We start from the raw sequence: 19,332 nt of genomic DNA, 5'->3' as shown, positions 1-19,332 counted from the left end.
GTTGGTTTCAATGCAACATTTCTCTCACCAAAAGCAGAAGCATACAAGGCAATAGATAAACGAGGCAAATGGGGGAATAAATTTTAAGGTCGATTTTCTCACCTCTCACCTCCTTCGCGATTGCTATCACTCATCCGTTCATTATTTCACAACGAATGACAGGAGATTGATTCTGCACTTGGCGCATGAATCCAGTGACATCGTGTAGTGCAGTAATGCCCTCAATTCTTTTATGTGCATATGCAATAGTTATGAAAGTCATTTTTGTAAGAAACGCTTTCATGTAAATAGCAATGCTGGACCTTTTATTTTCGAAGGTATTGCAGAGAGCAGGGCTTTGAGAACATTCCGACATAAAAAAAACTTCTGCATTTCCTCCTGAATTATCCAAAAACTTTAAGGCAGAAAGCTGGGCTAGTTGGTGTTTGGATTGAGAGGACATAGTAGTAGCGCTAAAAAACAAGGACGACAGGGTAGAGAAAGACAACACAGGCGCAGTGTTATCTGTTGTCTTTCTCTACCCTGCCGTCCTTGTTTTTTTTAGCACTACTACTATGTCCTCTTATCCAAAAACATAGGGATGACTTTATGACAGCAGTAACTGTAACTATTCAACAATTACCTCAGCTAGCTTAAAATAAATCCAGTTCTGAAATCAGCATAAAAAGTTACATGTCTATGCCAAATCTGGCTGCATGTCATTCATAAATAAAGAAATTAGTTTTAATTGCTGCATCCCCCCTTAAGGGCACCCACATACTTTTGTGTCCATTACAGGTCACAGACATCACATGCCAAGTGAGAGAGCTGTAGCAGTGACAAGGTTCCCCTCGACCACCTCCAGGTAGTGGCTGGGTCGCTGCTATAAAGAGGCAGTACAAGGGGATCCCGTCTGAGCAGGCCCACTAAACAAACTTCCTCCAAAAGTTGTGCCTCCCCATTATGGGTACACACACTACCAAACACAAAAACAAGCATGTCCCCTCCATCACAGCTGTGGTTCTCTCAGTTGCAGTCACATTTATGAGGGAAAGATGGGCTAGCCTCTGAAGAATAGTTTGCAACAGCACTAAGGGTTCTAAAATTAACCAGAATAATTAACAGCATCCCTTCTGAACTGGGTTGATGGTAGTTGTCACCCAGTCATCAATTCCCAACATGCTAAACTTCTTCGAATTAAATGCTCTTCCCCTTCTTCCCCATTCCTCTAGTCGCCTCTTACTTGCTTCAACTCTTTGAAAGTTGAGCCTGCCCCGGCTGTTCCTGAATGCCAGTGCATCTCTAATCGCTGCAGTAGACTCATTATGCTCTTATCATTTCTCTGGCTCCACGGATGACATTTGCTGTTGCTGCATGCAAGACAAACTTTTGCTAGCACCCAGCACAGGACTCAAAAAGTAAAGCCCTTCCTTTGGAATTGTCGAAAGTGTTCCCTTTTAATTCCAGTTTAGCTGTTTTATTGATCTCCTTTTCTTTCCCTCTAATCTTTGTATTCTTAAGGAAGCCACATAGTTCTCCTCCGTATAGTCTTGGCACTGCAGTGGCACAAGTACCTGAACACCTTTTTCTCCATCTGCCTCAACCGTTCTTCATACTGAGACTTGCATCTGCATCATGCACTTGGAATTTTGACCACCCCATATTGTACTACCTCATTAGTTCTGCTCCCATGTGTGTCCAAAGCAAGCCTGCCGGCTGTCCTCTGCTTTATCTCAGCTATAGAAATTGTGGCTCATCTTAAGCACACAAGAGCGCTTGCAAACGTCGACCCTTCAACGTCATCTCACGCATGCCGCGAGATGCATGTCGAGTCCACCATTACTAGATTATGCACAGCAGCACCATGTGCAGCAACGTCACATCGAACACTATTTTTGCTTTCGAGGCCCCACCTTGCATCCCTGGTTGTACTGCTCAAGGTACAGTCATGATGGTGACAAGCTGATTTGTGCCTTCCCACAGTTAGCAAGGCACACGAGATGAGCACAGAAAAAAAAAACGTGCTTATGAAAACTGCCCTAAAGTCTCAGCATATGAAGCGCATTAAATCAGCCAGGGGTTGGACTTTCCAGAATTAAGTTTTCGAAACTCGATTTTAACAAAAAAAAAAAAAGTGATGCTCGTGTTGTGTTGAGTTTAGTGGCGTATAAGGATATAAAGCTATCATGTGCCAAGCTCAAGGTATAAGAAAATTGTTTTCTGCAGAATTTTACTAATGTGTGAAAAACATCAGTGGTGTAGAGGGCCTAAAAGGCTAGTTTGTACTTGCTAGTAATGGTAGTGGAAAAGAACTTTAATAAGGGCTTTACAGAGGGTCAGGTAACCTCAGCGACCATCCTTGACTGGGGCAAGAATCTCGAGGCTCCCGACCAATGAAATAACTCAGCCTTCTCAGGAAGGAGAAAAGTGGCCGAAGTGTTCTGGAAAACTCAGTTTTTGCTTTTATTTTGTTTAGTTTTTTTATTTCTGTGCCTAAATAAGTCGCACACAACACAGCCGCAAATTAAGCCCATGAAATTAAAAAACATGCGTGGCTGACTGCTTTCACGAGACTTGCGATTGGCAAGTGAAAACTGTGGGGACAGCAAAGTAATTTTTATTACTCTTTATGGACACGGCATAATAGTTCAATAAAGCCGCTCCATACATGTGGTTCAGAGAATATAGAGAGATTTAGCATACTGGAGATGTATTAGCGGAGATGCATCGCGGTTTTACATACGGAAGCTGCACATGCACAACAGGCGTACGTAAAACCGGTATGTGTCTCCGCTAGTACGTCTCCGGTATACTAAATCTCCCTTATAGCAGCGAAAAAACAAACCCGAAGCAGTCTGACTGTTTTCTCCTCATCTGCTGCCACGGGGTGATGCGCCCCACCACCTGCTTTGACGGAAGTGCAAGTCTTGTTGCTTTCCTAGTGGTGCGTCGGTGATTACGGCTCCCATTTCTCGAAGGTCCCGTGTCTTCCCCAACTTAACGGTTTTGCAGTCTTGCAACATCCATAGATCAACACTTTCTCGCGTAATCTGCGGGATGCCATCATGTTTTGATGCAACTGTTGTTCGGTTCGCAAGCAACCCGCACATTTTTCGTCGAAGATCACTTCACGTATTGCTATATATTACTCCGACAATGGCCGAGGGGCAAGCTGCCGCACGACTGGCTGAAAGGCACGCCACGCGATGGTTGACTCTTCCTACTCTCTGCAGTCAGTCAAAAAAAAAAGGAGACAGGAGCCAGGACAATAATTCAGAGCTTTTAAGAATACTCAGAGCACGTAGATCCGAGTCCCCGCGGTAAAAAGATGACCTCAGAATCCCCTAAACACTCAGCATTGGCTCAACTACCAGGAGCCTCTTTTTGCCGAACAAAGCTTAGCCACACATAGCTACTTGTAGGTGCTCGAGACCGTGGTGGCGCACTGCCACCAACATTCCCCTGTGGATATGTTCCTGCAGATGCCCCTGAGGAGAAGCAATGCCTAGTGGACATGCTGGCATTGAAGCACCTCCCACCCTAACCACATCAGTGTGCCCTGCAACATGACCATTATTTTTCCCTGCCCTCAACAGGTTGACTGCACGCCACACCAGTCTGCACAGTTTCTTTGTGTAGTGCGCAGTGGTTGGGGGTTACTTACCAGCATCTCTGACTACTTTAAGTAATCGTAGAGTTCATCCTATGAAGGCAGCATGTTCCTGAAATTCAGTTTTTTGCCTCTGTCCCTTGTTTTTTTTTTTTTTGCTGTGCTCAGCTCATTCACAGACTCGTTTATTTCAAGTACTTTTTGTGGTCCTAATGACTTTACCTCGGACGTGTTTCGGTGGGCTACACGAAGGCATCAAGAAAGGGCAGCAGAACACGATATTTGTTTGTAGTGCAGCCAAGCAGTAATGTTAAGCATTCAGGGGTACAGTGCCTGCAGGATGATAAGGCAATGCGGACAACCAATGGATCGCAGCACGATTTGCAAAGAAGCTGTGATGAGAAATGTATCCTGATGGACCTTGCACACCTGGGACAACACAGTAAGCTTCCAACCACCCTAGTGAAAACTAAGTACGACGACAAGTCCCTCAATCACTGTAAATGCTAGTAAGGCACCTCCTTCAAACATGCACAGAAGCTAGCACAGGTGCCACTTAGAATAGTGCCTAAACAACAGCGGACAGCCCTGACCAAAGCTGCTACTAATGATTGCAGCAAAGTTTCCAGGTTGAATTTTCTAAAGGGTCCACTGAACAGTGGTGCCAGTCTTGCTGAGCACTGCAAGAAGTGTGGCCACTACCCTAAGCTTAGGAGTGGTAGTGTAACTGGCCAAAGAGAAACTAAACTTGAGACATATTTTGGAAGCTGCAGTCACAGTGGGCAAGACTCTCACATAAGAGCAGCCTTGGTGACACTTGAAGGTCAACTGCAACGTAATTTTGCTTTGGTTATGTTGGATGCACCATAACTACCCGTACAAAGTTCTACGCTGGCAGCTTATCAAGTTCTCTGCTCCACAGCATACCAACAAACATGCAATTCAGGTGATGAGCCTTCCACTGGTATTAGTAAGCATTGTGCACCAATTAAAAAAAATGGTCAATTCAATGAGCATGTTGGTAAGTTGCCATGCAACAACATTTCAAGCAGTATTTCCACATTTCTAAGCGGATAGACCTACCTTTCGCCGATTATCAAGCCTTTCCAGAGCAGCACAGTGTTCACGCTGCAACCTTGTGTTCTTTTCTTTCAAATTTTTCACTTTTTCCTCCCTTTCATCCACTTCCTTCTGCGTTTCTTCAGCTTTCTTCTCCATTTCTTCAGTTTCTGCAAAGGAAACAAGCACAAGGGCCTCTCTGTACTACAGACAAAGCAGCGATTCCAAGTTTCTTAAAACTGCACTCACTGGTACTTCAAAAAGCCAAGCACACACAGCGCACATGCTCATGAGTGTCAAGTACCTAATGGCTCACATTCAGCTCCTCCCACAACACTAAACCTATGAATCAATGCAGCAGTTCATCACGAAGGTACACAACATATAGAAGTGAGGTGAAGAATTTTCACAGGCATGCTTGAAATAAAGTTTTGATTCCCAGTAATGATCACCTAATCAGTGATAATGCATACTCACTGTGGGCACCCCCCCCCGTAAGATCAACTAACTCCTACTTTACAAACACATCTCTTTTTACAAACACATCTCAATGCATTTTGCATTGTGCTATTTACTCTTGCGTTTGTAACCCCCCCACTGTAATGCCGAAAGGCGCTGTGGGTATCAGATAAATAATAAATAAATAAATAATTACGTGTAAGGAGCCCTTAGCTCAAGGTGGCAGTTTATCTACAACATGATAGCGATTTCTAACCATGACTTGAGGCCTTCGAACAATTTCCTAACCACTGCAGACTTTTTCCATGTAAGACTCTCTGCTATCCATGGAACCACTGCACCTAAACTCTCATTTTCTTTTATTTACAAGCTTTCTGAATCACTGCATGCAAAGAAACACATACCTTTTCTTAATGCTTCTAACCTCTCGAATCTTTCGCTGCAAAAAAAAAAAGGCACATGGTGTCAGAAACTCAGTCTCACCCGAATGTTCCACTCAAGGCTTACTTACCTAGCTTCTATAATCTTCCTTTTAAAGTCCATATAACTCTGTAGCAGAGAGAGAAAAACATAACCACGTGAGTACCTCTTCTTTCTAGTTACAATATCCCAAGCCACCTAACACAGACGCCACGTTAATCCCACACAATCCTTGTCTGTTAGAACCAAATCGCATCTGTACAGCTGCAGGTGACAACAAAAATGTGAACAAAAGCTTCAGAGCCAACCTGCTGCACTGCATCGTGTACTGCACTGCTTGCATGCTATCTGTTATGGCATAGTGATGTTTTTGCACTTTCGCACGCAACCCAAAGTCCATCTATTAACTTTATCAATGTCATGTTATGCACACATGAAAAGTACCTTTGCTGTTTATAACGGAAGATAATAAACTACCGCCACATCTCATGCAGTGCATGAGACAAACGAGAGCTATATATGAGGCATGGCCTCAGAGGTCAGGCATAAAGGCCAGGTTTGCTGAACCTGCCAGGGCCCTGGGCATCATGCTACATCGCGGCACTGAGCCCTCCATGCACCGCATACCGAACATGGCAGCATGATAAGTGGTGTGTATGGTCCCTGTTCTTAGAATAGTCATGGAAGAAAAATATGGCAGACCCTATTCGAACTTCGCGCCAATTATTCAAAAAGTATAAGAAAACTTGAAGGCATATTCGAATCGTTTCGAATAATTTTGAACATACACTATTTGATTCGTTCAAATTATCGAATGGGGGATATTTGATTCAGTATTCAAAATTTCCAAATATTCGCACACCCCTAGCATTAACCCATTAACGCTACTGTGTCATACCCTTATAGGCAATCTTAAATGTCCTCTCCAGATTTCTTTTGTTGATTTTCTCGCTCTTTCTAGATATATTAACATTTTTCCAGCAGGAAAAGATGAATTTACTGGTGAGAAAATCTAATTTAGAAGCCTTCCCATCAGTTGATTCAAAACTAGTGATGTCCTTACCGAAAAGGACGGGCTGCCATCGTTTTGAAGTGAATGGCAGATAGCCCAGCCTCAAGGATCAGTGCTCGAAAATCCGTGTCAACGTATGTACGAGGGTTGACCCAGAAAAGAAGGTTCTCAAAGATCTCCAGCCACAAGGAAGGTGCACTGCTGCGCGCTGCTGTTCCCCCACTCTCGATTCCCCCCGCTGCGCTGCTCATTCTTGGCTCGGCAGCCGTCTGATATGAAGGTTCCCATTTTGATCTCGCCAAGTGCGAGATTCGTTCCATAATTCGCTTTTATGCATGCCAAAGGGACTCCACCCATGGATATTCGTCAGTTGACAGAGGTGTATGGCAACAAGTGCATGTCCGTTCAGCACATCCGAAAGTGGTGCAGAGAGTTTAGTGCCGGTCGGAAGGAAGTACAAGATGAACGGAGTGGAAGACAGTTTTGGAAGCGATTATCGAGATGGTCCAACGCGAAGTGCTTCAAAACAGCAGAATCATTTCCGTGAACTTGTTGCTCAGATCCCTGGGAGTTCTTACAGTACAGTGAAAAGAGCTTTGACTGAAAAATGGGGTATCACAAGTGTTGTGCTCGATGGGTACCGTGGCTGTTGACATCAGGCCACAAGGAGAAACGCCTTGACTGTGCTCGCCAATTTCTTCAGAAGTGTCAAGAGGATAAGGAAGGATTATTGGACTCAATTGTAATGGTAAACGAAACGTGGGTGAAACAAAACAAAAATCCAAATAGTGCCATCACCCAGGGTTACCAGTTGCAAAGAAGTTCAAACAAACTCCTTCTGCTGACAAAGTCATGGCCAGTGTTTTTTTGAGATCGTAAGGGGATATGCTGATTGGTTTCATGGAAAATGGGATAACAATAAACTCGGAGTTATTGAGCAACACTAAGAAAACTCAGGCAAGCTATCCAGAACCACTGGTGAGGACGACTGGCAGCCAGTGTAATGAATGCTTCTTCACAACAACGCCCGACTTCACGTCTCCCGTCAAACCCAGGAACTTTTGACAAACTTTGGGTGGACTGTCAGACCCCACCCACCAAACAGTCCAGACCTCGCACCTAGTGATTATCACTTGTTCCCCAAGTTAAAGGAACATTTGAGTGGCCAACGCTTCTGGAGTGACGATGAAGTCTAAGAGGTGAAACGCTTCCTTAACGGATTCGCGGTGGAGTTCTACCGACATTGGGATCCAGAAATTGGAGCACAGTCTACAAAAATGCATAGAAAAAGAGGGTTTGTTTGTTTGTTGGGGTTTAACGTCCTAAAGCGACTCAGGCTATGAGGGACGCCGTAGTGAAGGGCTCCGGAAATTTCTACCACCTGGGGTTCTTTAACGTACACTGACATCGCACAGCACACGGGCCTCAAGAATTTCGCCTTCATCGAAATTCAGCTGCCGCGGTCAGGAACCCGCTTCTTTCAGGTCAGCAGCTGAGCGCAGTAACCACTGAGCCACCGCGGCGGGACAGCAATTGTGCAGAAAAATAGAGCAAAGTTTCCATCTTTCCAATGATGAAATTTCTATGAGAATAAACAATGTTGTCTATTCCTAAAATTGATAGGAACCTTATTTCTGGATCAACCCTCATATTTTACCTGAGAAATCAGCCAGTGCAGGCAACACCTGTACATAGTTTCTGATGTCTTTTCTAGCTTATAAAAGGCCCATTTTCAGTAAAAGTGGTATATTTTAAACCTTTTTAATACCTTAAAGGCCCACTGGGGGTATTACATAAGGGGTGGGCACAAAACAGTCAATTGAACAAGTGATGTTGAAAAAAGGTTGGTGACAGCTTCGGCGAATGCGGATGGGCATGAGATGGTAGCGATTTCATTGGAGAGGTTGTTCCAGTCTACAGAAACACGGTGAAAAAAAGAAGCGGCACAGGTAACAGTACGGGCACGTGGGCGAAACACTTGGAAAGGATGACGAATGTGGTGGGATATGCCGGCTGGCGGGGCAATGTAGGGAGCGCAGCGCAGCGGACTAATGGTATAGGCAGAGGCTAGAAATACGACGACGAAGTGAAAGGGGCGCTAAACTGGATTCCGCTTTTAAAGATGTCACACTAATGTCGTACAAATAGGAGGAATGAATGAATCTGGCTGCTCTGTTTTGAAGTGACTCGAGCACATTGATAAGATAAACTTGATGAGGGTTCCAAACTGGCGATGCATAATCTAACACTGACCTGACAAGAGATTTATATGCTAGTAATTTTACCTGTTGTGGGGCGTGGCGAAGATGACGTCGTAAAAATCCGAGCGTTTTATTAGCCGAGGAAATAATGTTAGTAACGTGTGTAGCCCATGATAAGTTGTTACACAGCGTGACGCCCAAGTATTTGTATGATGGTATCTTTGTGATGAGAATGCAGCTCCCTACCAAGGAAGGCTGACTTCTATTTGTCCTCAGCGTCCCTTTAAGAATGCTCACTGGAGATGTTCCGTGTCATCCACTTGACCACTATCGCGTGTACCACACTGACAAAGATCCCTGGAGCAGGCCTATGTGCGATCCTTTGTACTGTGTTAGCAGTAGGACCCTCCACAAGCCTCTGCCCACCAGAATCCCGCAGTGAAAGCAAATTCAAAGATGCAATGGGAAGGGGATTATTGTAGCACTTGTAGTGGCCATTTAGCCATTGTTTGTTTGTCTGAAGCCTGCTCCGGGTCAGGCTGCCCAACGGTGTGCATGTGTGTTGCCCACTGCCACCAGGTTGTGAGCAAACTGTCCGCCATGGTGGGTGGCAGTTAAATTAACAACTGGTTGCGAGAGGTTGCTCGGGAAGAACAAACTGGGTTGCAAATGCGCCACCGATGGCAGCACCTGCTATCGCAGCTCAAAAATATTCGATTGAGATTTTGCAATCATCTCATACATAGACAGTTATATTGAGTTTAATGCCGCAAAAGCAGTTAAGGCTATGATGCTCCAAACACAGGGTTAGAGTGTCTTGTGTTAAAGGTGAACATGGGTTGGAAGTAACATCGATTGCAAAGGAATGTATTCATTGTAAAATGATATAAAAGATTTTTTCTCAGTCCAAGTTTTGTACAGGAAAACTGGGTAGAAAAACGTTCTTTGGGTGGATTTTGATAAATTTTATAAAAACATTGTAACATGCAGACAGACAAATATAACGGAGCACAAATAAAAACATCCATATATTTACTCAATTTTCAGGTATCTAACTTTAATACATTTTATGTAATTCTTAACCAAAGTTGGCCAAAACGGCAGAGCACTTAAGCGTGGAACTCCACTTCTCCACCAGTAATAATTCAGGGGGCACGTTGTTGCTGCTGCAGTGTTGCTGCTTGTGTCACTGATGTGTGGTCAAGATGTTAAGCTTTGCCTCTAAGAGTGGAACGCGACAGAGTCTTGCAACGCTGCCAGGGAGTCCACAGAACGCCATCGCCCGTTGGGCTCTACGCCTTGCTCGTCGGTAAATTGTTTTTTTGAGGAAAGGAAATGTATCTGTCTCGCATATCTCGGTAGACACCTGAACCTCGCCATAAGGGAAGGGATGAAGATGGGAGTGAACGAAGACACCGTATTCACTAGACGCGCCTTTTGTTCATTCGAAACCATCGAGCTGGCATGGTGGAGTGGTAGCGTGCTCGTCTCACACTCCGGAGGCCCTGGTTCGATTCCCAAAACTCGACCAATTTCGTACTCGGTTTTAATTATCTATCTGGTCTGACTACAAAAGTTAATTAGGCAGATTGGTTAATTTAGTAATTAACTGAACTCAGTCCCACTTACTCGGAGCATCACTATACCATCCCTTTAACTGGTTGCATGGTTACTGGCTGAAGTACAATTGGCCCCGTTTGAAATTCGAGCGCTGTGACGTCACGACCATTTCGACCAATTGAAAAGCATAACATTTCTGTCGACAACTCCTGCTTACAACAATGAGGTATTAATAATAATCTTAATAATCTCCTTAATAATCTCCTTAATAATCTCCTTAATAATCTCCTTAATAATCTCCTTAATAATCTCCTTAATAATCTCCTTAATAATCTCTCTTGCTTCAAAATGTTTTTCGGGAAAAAAATTGCGGATGGCTTCTGTCCAGTCATCAGGCAACAATATATAGAAGTTTCAAACGAATTCTTTTGATCTTATGTGGAGCCACCCAACATAACTTTTTCTGTTCAATGGAACTGTAGAGAACTGCTGAGGAATTAATGACATAACACTTATTCTAAGGCCAATGTTGTCTGCAACTTTGTCTTCAGGAAACCAATCTCAGTCCACAAAGTGTGAATATCCTGAAACATTAAAAAACTTTTTGACGCGGTCAAAAGCAGGCAAGTACACTATTAGGAGGAGTTGAAATTGCGCTTTTGTGTGGCACGTGGAAAGCGCAGCATTCAACTGCAGCGCATAGCTGCATCAATCCTTGTGCAAGCAGAAAAGGACTTTGCAGCTAGTTTTATATTGCAGTACTATACTTCTCAACTCATTGTAGGCCATGGTGCAACGCTTCCTCACACTGGAGGCTGCAATTGACCTTTTCTTCAGCCTTCCCCATGACGAACACGAAGGTGTGTCTGTAAGCAATTGCCACTTGATGAAGATGGCAATATTATTGACGAGGAGCACGTGAACGAAAATGACTTTTCCGATGTTCCTGATGATGTTTGCGGGCACGTTGAAGTTATGCAGTGCTGCCATGAAGACGTTCATTTGCCTACTGCATGTTCGAGTCCTGAGCCACAACTAAAGAAACCAGCACGGAGGCAGTCAACTGCTGGAAAGGGGCGCAAGTCTTCAAAAAAGGCTAGAAAAACAAAAACCCCAAAGCGCTCAATTAGAGCAGTATGGGGTGACCATGCTATGTTCGACAAAACAGTTCCCAGAGAGAACCCTCCGTTGTTCCTAGAGGCATTTCCTGAGATAGCGGACATGAGCCCATTTATGCTGTTCAGCAAAATTATTTCTCTGGAATATCTTGGTTCACTGGCCGAACTGACTGCAAGGTACGCACTCCAAAAGGGGGCGGAGATGGACGTCACAGGAGCGGACATAGAGCAGTTTTTCGGTCTCTTACTTTTGAGCGGATATAACTCCGTTCTATCTAAGGAGTCGTATTCGAGCACCGCAGAAGACCTTCGTGCGCCTTTAGTCGCGATAGTGATGGCCCACAATAGGTTCCGGCAGCTGAAGAAGTTTTTTCATATAGTGGACAACGCTTAGTTGAAAGCAGGCGAGAAGATGGGCAAGATATTTAGCCGTTTTATGACGAAATCTCCAAATGTTTCTGCCAGTTTGGAGCGTTCCGCAAAAGCCTCAGCATCGACGAGTCAGTGGTGCCCTAATGGCTACCACTCGTGCAAAATGTTCATTCGCGGTAAACCTATTCGATTTGGGTGTAAGATATGAATGATGTACTCTTTGAATGGGTACCCCTGTGCAATGGAAATATATTGCAGGAGAAACGAGAAGGACAAGAAGGCACCTCTCGGGCTGAGGGTTGCTAGCAATATGGCATTTGTCCTGTCCGCCCCTGAACAGCACGAAGTCTACTTTAACCACTTTTTCACTTCGCACGGTCTCCTGACGAAACTGGCTGACCAGGAGATTCGAGCGACGGGACTATACGAGATACAAGAACCGGTGGTTGTCCACCAAAGAGCTTGAAAGACGTCGGAAGAGAGGAAAGAGGTTCTTTCCACTACAAGTGTGGCAGGGTGGTCTACACATGCAGGAGGAACAACAATGCAATAGTCACAGTTTCTTCAAACCACCTCGGCCATGAGCCTCTTGGAACTGCGAAACGCTTCTCACGACGCACAAACAAAAAGGTAGACATTCCTCAACCATATCTGATCAAAAATACAATGAGGGCATGGGGGCAGTAGATGTTCTTGACCGCCTCCTCCGAAGTTATCGTCCAAGACTTCGAAGCAAAAAATGGCAGTGGAACCTTTTCAGCAATGAACATGGCTGTCTTCACAGGAGAGCTTCACAAAGGAACTGATGCCGCCATGATGCACATAGCATTTCGGCAGGATGTCGCCATGTCCTTGCTGCACCTCAAGCAGAGAATCACTGTGCTGCCTGGACCTCGGGTTCATCCGAGACGGGAGGATAGGTAAACTGATGGCCACTTGTGACGGAACAGCGCAAAACACCGGGACAAGAGACAAGCGCTGACTTACAACTGATTTTTATTTCGAAGAAACACTGCTTCTTGTACCTTCTTCACCCCCTCAAAAACATATTCATCACAACCATATCGTTCAAGTGTCCAAAAAATTACAACATACGACAAAGAATCACAGATTTATAATCACATTTTCAACATGTCAAATTCTTGTAGAGCTTTGGCTAATCACAAAGACCAGTTAGTCCGTGAAATAATCTAGGCAGCTTCGATAGCAAGTCTGCGCGACGATTGTGTCAGCACGCCGTCTGCTGCTTTGACAAAGAAAGAGTTTGACATGTTGAAAATGTGATTATAAATCTGTGATTATTTGTCGTATGTTGTAATTTTTTGGACACTTGAACGATATGGTTGTGACGAATATGTTTTTGAGGGGGTGAAGAAGGTATATGAAGCAGTGTTTCTTCGAAATAAAAATCAGTTGTAAGTCAGCGCTTGTCTCTTGTCCCGGTGTTTTGCGCTGTTCCGTCACAAATGAATAACCAACATGCCCAAGCTAGTGTCCTGGCTGATGGCCACTGCATCTCAGCAACTCAGGAGAGGTGTGCAGAGTGCAAGAAAAACATGAAGAACCAATGTCAGCCGTGCGAAAAGTGGCTGCACACGAAATGCTTTACAGTATACCATGGCTTGTGAAGTGTTCACTGACCTACAGCAAGTCGGATTAAAAAAATTTTTCGCAAGCATTGTTATAAACATTTATACTTTTGAAAGGCCTTGTATGACGCTTATAATTATTCTTCTGTTAACATCAGTAAGCAATTCCCATTTAAAAGTCAATAAAAGTTGTTCCAGACAAAATTTGTTTTTCATATGGTAAACGCCAATGTTCCAGAAATGGAACATGCGAAAAAACCTACTAAGTCTTTCTGAATGCGGCTGTATTATTTATCATAGGTAATTTAGAAGACCAATGGAAATTATCAACATCAATTTCAGTTTTTTTATTACTGCTTCATAGTGCGGCGCTTAAAAGGTTAATGCAATATTTGCATGCACGGGGCCTAATCAGAGCAACGGGCGAGTTTCAGTTGGCTTCAATATGTTCAACTGTATATTAACTGTACGTTTTCCTGACTGGAAGTAAAGTGAGGCTTGTTAAATTCGCTAAGCCATAATACAGGGCTTGTTGGTAATTTATCTTCTACGGAACAGCGCAGAAAGGAACACGACACGAGCCCTCGTGTTCTTTTCGGCGTCCGTGTCATTTTCTGTACTGTTCCGTAAAACAATTTTTAAACCTATTCTGCCACAAAGTCCTACAAGTGCGAAGCTTTCTCTTTCTTTTTTTTGTTGTTGTTGTTCTCATGTCTGAAATAGCCCATCTAGGCACCGAACTATGTTAAGCCCATCAACACAAAGCACACTTTCGAACGCGGCGCCATGACCGGGAACGCTGACAGGAGCGAAGTCAGAAATTTTACAAGTGGCAGCCTGAGTAAAGCGAGGTTTCTAACTTTTTCGCAAGACTGTGATCCTAATATATATAATAATATATATATATATATAGTAATAGTGCCAAGTACATCAGTTGTGCAACTTCCATCGAACACTTCTTTGTCTCACAGAGCCACGATAGGCCACGACTTGCTAAGCCGAACATTGGCTGTAAATTCAGCGCACCAAGTTAAACCCCATATGAAAGAGTCATGCAGTATGATTAATAATTTCAAGCTATTTACGGCGTTCAATAAAATAAAGGCGAGCACATCGATCAGGCTGTATAGCTGGGACGCGAGTTGCAGCGGCTACATCACAGCTCACTCACCTGCATGAAGAATGGACAAGCCTTCGCGGTCGCCACGAATTCTTCTAAAGTGAGCTTCTTATTGTGGCCAGAACCTTGACCCTGATCTTGATTTTCCATAATGCACAAATGGTCCACAAAGCAAAATTCTACGCAACTAGTGCAGCAGAACAAGTCAGCGAGCACAGGTCCAATAACGCGTAGTCAGTTACGTGCAGTGCCGGGTCGGAAGCGCGGAAGCGTCCGAATATATAGCCAGCTGGACCAGAGTTGCCAGATGCCGCCGAGCAAATAAGAACTACCCAAAACAAGCCCCAAAAAAGCGGCGCGACTTTTGCTAAGAAGCCCAAAAGAAGCGGACGATAACAAACTTTCTCATTCTTGAAAATTGTTTAATTATAGTATCCAAAAATTGCAGAAATACGAAGGGAAGGTGATCAAATTACTTTATTTTGAACAGCGACGATATCCACGAGAATGATCAAAAACACTCATGTACTTTTTAACATTGTCCCCACGGTAGCCTGCACCCTGTTCATTGCGCGTTTGCTAGTATACATGAATGAAGTTTCTTGTTGACTCCTTCCAGCGTATGTTTAATTTCACGGCTCAACTACACACAGTCATCGTCGGTAGTGTTCGACCCATCAGAAAAATCCTCCGCATCCACATCGGAACCATACATGTTTTTAGAGTTGAATAGCTGCAACATTTCTAATGTCGGTTGAAAGTCCCAGCAGCAAACACCTCAAAACTCGTTTGCCATATTTCGGGCACTTCGAAGCCAATTTGCACAAACACCGGCAACACACTACGACACAGACAACCACGAGTGCTGGCAAGGCGTCAAATTATTGATGAATGGAGAGGGACTGTTTCGTACTTTGTGACTCCTGCTACTATCGCGTATATTTAACGACAAACGCGTGTGATGGGCATTAAAATAACAATATTTGCAGGAACAGTGCAAGTAAGCCCCAAAAAACGCGACAAGCGGCTGTAAAAATTTACAAGCGACTCGGTGAAAAAAGAAGCCCAAATTCGCTTATATTAAGCGGAACTGGCAACCCTGAGCTGGACCCAACTCCAAGCCTTCCCTACGCCGTCCCTAGCTGAACCAAACTTGGCGCTGCATATTCCCTAGCTTTTGGATGGATGAATGATGGATGGATGATAATGGCTTTACCTTTTGTACCGGGCGGTAGCTTTTGCCACCTAGCCTATACTTCCCCCATTGTTAATTTATTTTTATTTTCCCTTTCTTTCCCTTTCGCTCTTACAATGTCTAATCTGTCTATCCTTTTCCCCTCGAAATTCATCCCTCCCTTGATTTCCGCCACCAATCCTCCAACCTCCCCTTCGTCAATGTCACGCTTTTCCCAACGTTACTAGAACCTACTCAGTTTCGCAGCTTGTCCCCATACCGCCCAGCGGAGGAGAGTGTCCCAAGCGGCGGTCACGAGAACTAACGGCGCTGCAGTCGAGTCTTGCTCCCTGCCGGGCGCGTCGTCTGCTACACGCAGCGCGGAAGCGTGGAGCGGCCGGCACATATGAGGTTTTGGCGAGCTGCATTCGCGCTCTACATGGCTGCAGTAAAATAATACTTCCATTACGGCAGCTTTTGCTTCGAAGCTGCGTGTTATCTTGGAGAAAACGTTTGTGTGATGCGAAATTAGGCTGTTAATATTGTGAAAAAATTGCAAAAACGCTGAAATGACTGTCCGTGGAGTCATCGTTGGGATACCCGCTATTGCATGCCGGTGCAAAGCAGGTCAGCATGAAGAGGCCCGATGTCACAAAATACTAAGACAAAATTCAGAGGCCACTTTGATTATCTAAAGTGCGCGAGGCGAAAGCCTTTACACGCAACTTTGGCCGCACGGCCGTTGGCACACACGAGGTGGCTATGGGGCGACTTGGTTTGGCTAGCCATAACAAATTGGGTCGAGACTAATTAGTCATGACCCATGAATAACTAGTCATGATTGATTAATTACGAACTAGTTATGTCCGGTTAATGACTGGCTAGTCATGACAAACCAGTCATGACTAGTCATGACTAACCAGTCAACTACTAATGGCTGGTTAATGACTAGCTTGTCATGACTGCTTAATAACTAACCAGCCACGACAATTAGTAATTGGTCATGGTTAGTCATGATTAATGCGTCATGACTAACCATAACTAATGGCTAACCAGTCATGACTAGCCATGACTGCTTAATGACTAACTAGTCATGACTAACCAATCATGACTAATTTGGTCATGAATTGACCCTTGACTTACTACTCATGATTGGTTATTGACTAACTAGTCAAGATTGCTTATTGACTAACTAATCATGCTGGTTAATGACTAGCTAGTCATGACTAACCAGCGATGACAAACCAGTCATGACTAGTCATGACTAACCAGTCATAACTAGTAATGACTGGTTAATGACTAACTAGTCATGATTTATTTATTTATTTATTTATTTATTTATTTATTTATTACCTCAAAGGCCCCGGTTGTGGGGCATTACATGAGGGATGGGCTGATTACATGCAGATTATATAAAGATTACAGACTACATAAAGATCAGGATACATAAAGATTACAGGATACATAAAGATTACAGGATACATAAAGATTACTGATTACATAAGGATGGCCTCAATCTTTTTCTTGAAGTCGATGCAGTTGACGATGAGTACGGCTTCCGGCGGCAGATCGTTCCAGTCCCGAGATGATATGACAAAAAAAGAACGGAAATGAGATGTTGTTCTTGCAGCGGGTGGGTATAGGGTCTTGATGTGGTTGTTGCGGCTAGAAGGACGATGAGCTGTTGATATGATAGATGATCCTAAAGGTGAATGATAGAACTTGTGGAATAGGCATAGTCGAGATATTTTTCTTCTAGTTTCAAGGTTAGGCAAGGATGCTCTGGATTTTAAAGAGGACACGCTAGTATAGTAAGAGTAGTCACAATGAATAAAACGGATAGCGCGGTTTTGAACTTTTTCAAGGATTATAGAAAGGTTAGATTGATGAGGATCCCATATTGCTGACGCGAATTCTAGTTTAGGTCGGACGAATGTTTTATAAGCTAATAATTTGATAGAAGGGGAAGTAAAACGAAGATTTCGACGTAGGAAGCCAAGGGTGCGGTTAGCGTCATTAGCGATGTTCGTGATATGCGAAGACCATGTTAGGGTATGAGTTAAGGTGATGCCAAGATACTTACAGGAAAGAACAGATGATACTTCAGAACCGAAAAGAACATATTTTGAGGGAATATGGGATTGCCTGCGATGAAAAGAAAGCATGCATGTTTTAGTAATATTAAGGGACATTAGCCAATGCTTGCACCAAGTTTCGATTTGGGTTAGATCAGTTTGGAGGGTGTCAGAGTCTGTTCTGCTGGTAATAGGGCGGTAGATTACACAGTCGTCGGCAAATAATCGGATGTTCGAGTTGACGTTAGAGGGAAGATCGTTAATGTAGATTAGAAAAAGCAAGGGTCCAAGCACTGTGCCTTGTGGTACACCTGAAGTAACGGGGGAAAGAGGTGACGATGATTTGTTGGCGTAGACAAATTGCTCTCTGTTGGTCAAAAAATTTTGTAGCCATTTTAACACCAAGGGGGTAAGGTTAAGACGTGAAAGTTTTAGTAGTAATCTTTTGTGGGGTACCTTATCAAAAGCTTTTTCGAAGTCAAGGAAGAGCGTGTCAACGGGAATGTTTAGGTCAAGATGAGAGCTAAGATCATTAACAAAAAGGGCTAGTTGGGTGTCGCAGGAAAGTCCTTTTAGAAAGCCGTGTTGGTTAGGATGAAAAAACTTGAGCGAAACTAAAAATTTAACGATGTGAGAATAAATAATATGTTCCATTAGTTTTGAACAGATGCTCGTAAGAGAAATAGGGCGGTAGTTTTTACATGAAAACGATGAACCTTTCTTGGGGACTGGAACGATCTTACCGATTTTCCAGTCTTGCGGAAGCACGCCTGATGATAATGACTGTTGAAAAAGATGGCACAAAATGACACTAACCACGTTTTTAGTATTTTTTAGCACTTTAGAGTTCAAGCCATCAATGCCAGATGACGATGACACTTTCAATGATTCAATTAGTTTCCTAATACCATTGCTATCGAACAAAATGTCTGGCATAGCTGGATGATCGAAGACAGGGAAGTGCGGTAATTCGCCGTCCGGTTCGTTAGTAAAAACTGAACAGAAAAAAGAATTTAGAACGCGACAGACATCATGTTCCGGAATGAGATTATGGTCCTCATCATGTAAAGTAATAGGTGTGTTGCGTGAAGGATTAATGGATTTCCAAAACTTGTTCGGATTAGTGAGAAGCATAGAAGGTACTACTGATGAAAAAAAGGAACGTTTAGTTTGGTTTACCAGAGATTGGAATGTTTTTTCAGCACAATGGTACTTTTTCCATGAGCAGTCAGTGTTCACACGTCTGGCTGTACGGAAAAGCCGTTTCTTCTTGTTATTAAGGCGCTTCAGATCGTTGTTAAACCACGGTGACGATGATTTTGCTGTGATCGTGATAGTAGGGATGTGCTTATCTATTAGTTGATGCATTTTGTGTATGAAAAGGGACCAGTTAGTTTCTACTGACCGGCTTGAAAAGTCATGGGCGAACCACGCCCCAAAATCGGTTAGTTCTGTGTTCATGGCAGCGTAGTTACCTTTGTCGTATAATGTAAGTGTTTTTTTGGTTTTCTTCAAACTTGGGACTTGGAATGAAAATGTGTTTAGTATAATGGAGTGGTCACTAAGTCCGGGTAAATGAAGTGG

General features: G+C 43.6%; 1 protein-coding gene across 7 annotated transcripts in view; it reads right to left on the bottom strand.

Annotated features, from left to right (window-relative positions):
• The window catches only part of LOC149349442 (uncharacterized), a 72,331-nt gene extending 57,540 nt beyond the window's left edge, over window positions 1–14,791 (bottom strand). For 4 of the 7 annotated variants that reach the window (XR_016290085.1, XR_016290082.1, XR_016290084.1 and 1 more), the window contains exons 1-4: window positions 14,551–14,791; window positions 5,619–5,656; window positions 5,512–5,546; window positions 4,673–4,818 (exon numbers count right to left, since the gene is read on the bottom strand). Coding sequence is in view for 3 of the 7 variants with exons in the window: in XM_089578387.1 (XP_089434513.1) it covers window positions 4,673–4,818; window positions 5,512–5,546; window positions 5,619–5,656; window positions 14,551–14,649 (318 nt within the window). In the remaining 4 variants the exon portion in view is untranslated. The remainder of the gene's footprint in view (window positions 1–4,672; window positions 4,819–5,511; window positions 5,547–5,618; window positions 5,657–14,550) is intronic. The other 3 variants (XM_089578387.1, XM_089578388.1, XM_089578389.1) reach the window with 2 other exon arrangements.
• Between the last annotated feature and the right edge of the window lie 4,541 nt (window positions 14,792–19,332).

This window comes from Amblyomma mixtum, chromosome 3 (genome assembly GCF_055824585.1).
Source record: "Amblyomma mixtum isolate Tamu chromosome 3, ASM5582458v1, whole genome shotgun sequence".
Classification (NCBI taxonomy): Eukaryota; Metazoa; Arthropoda; class Arachnida; order Ixodida; family Ixodidae; genus Amblyomma; species Amblyomma mixtum.
Note: the sequence above shows the minus strand (reverse complement) of the source record. Positions and strands in the feature narration are given on the sequence as shown.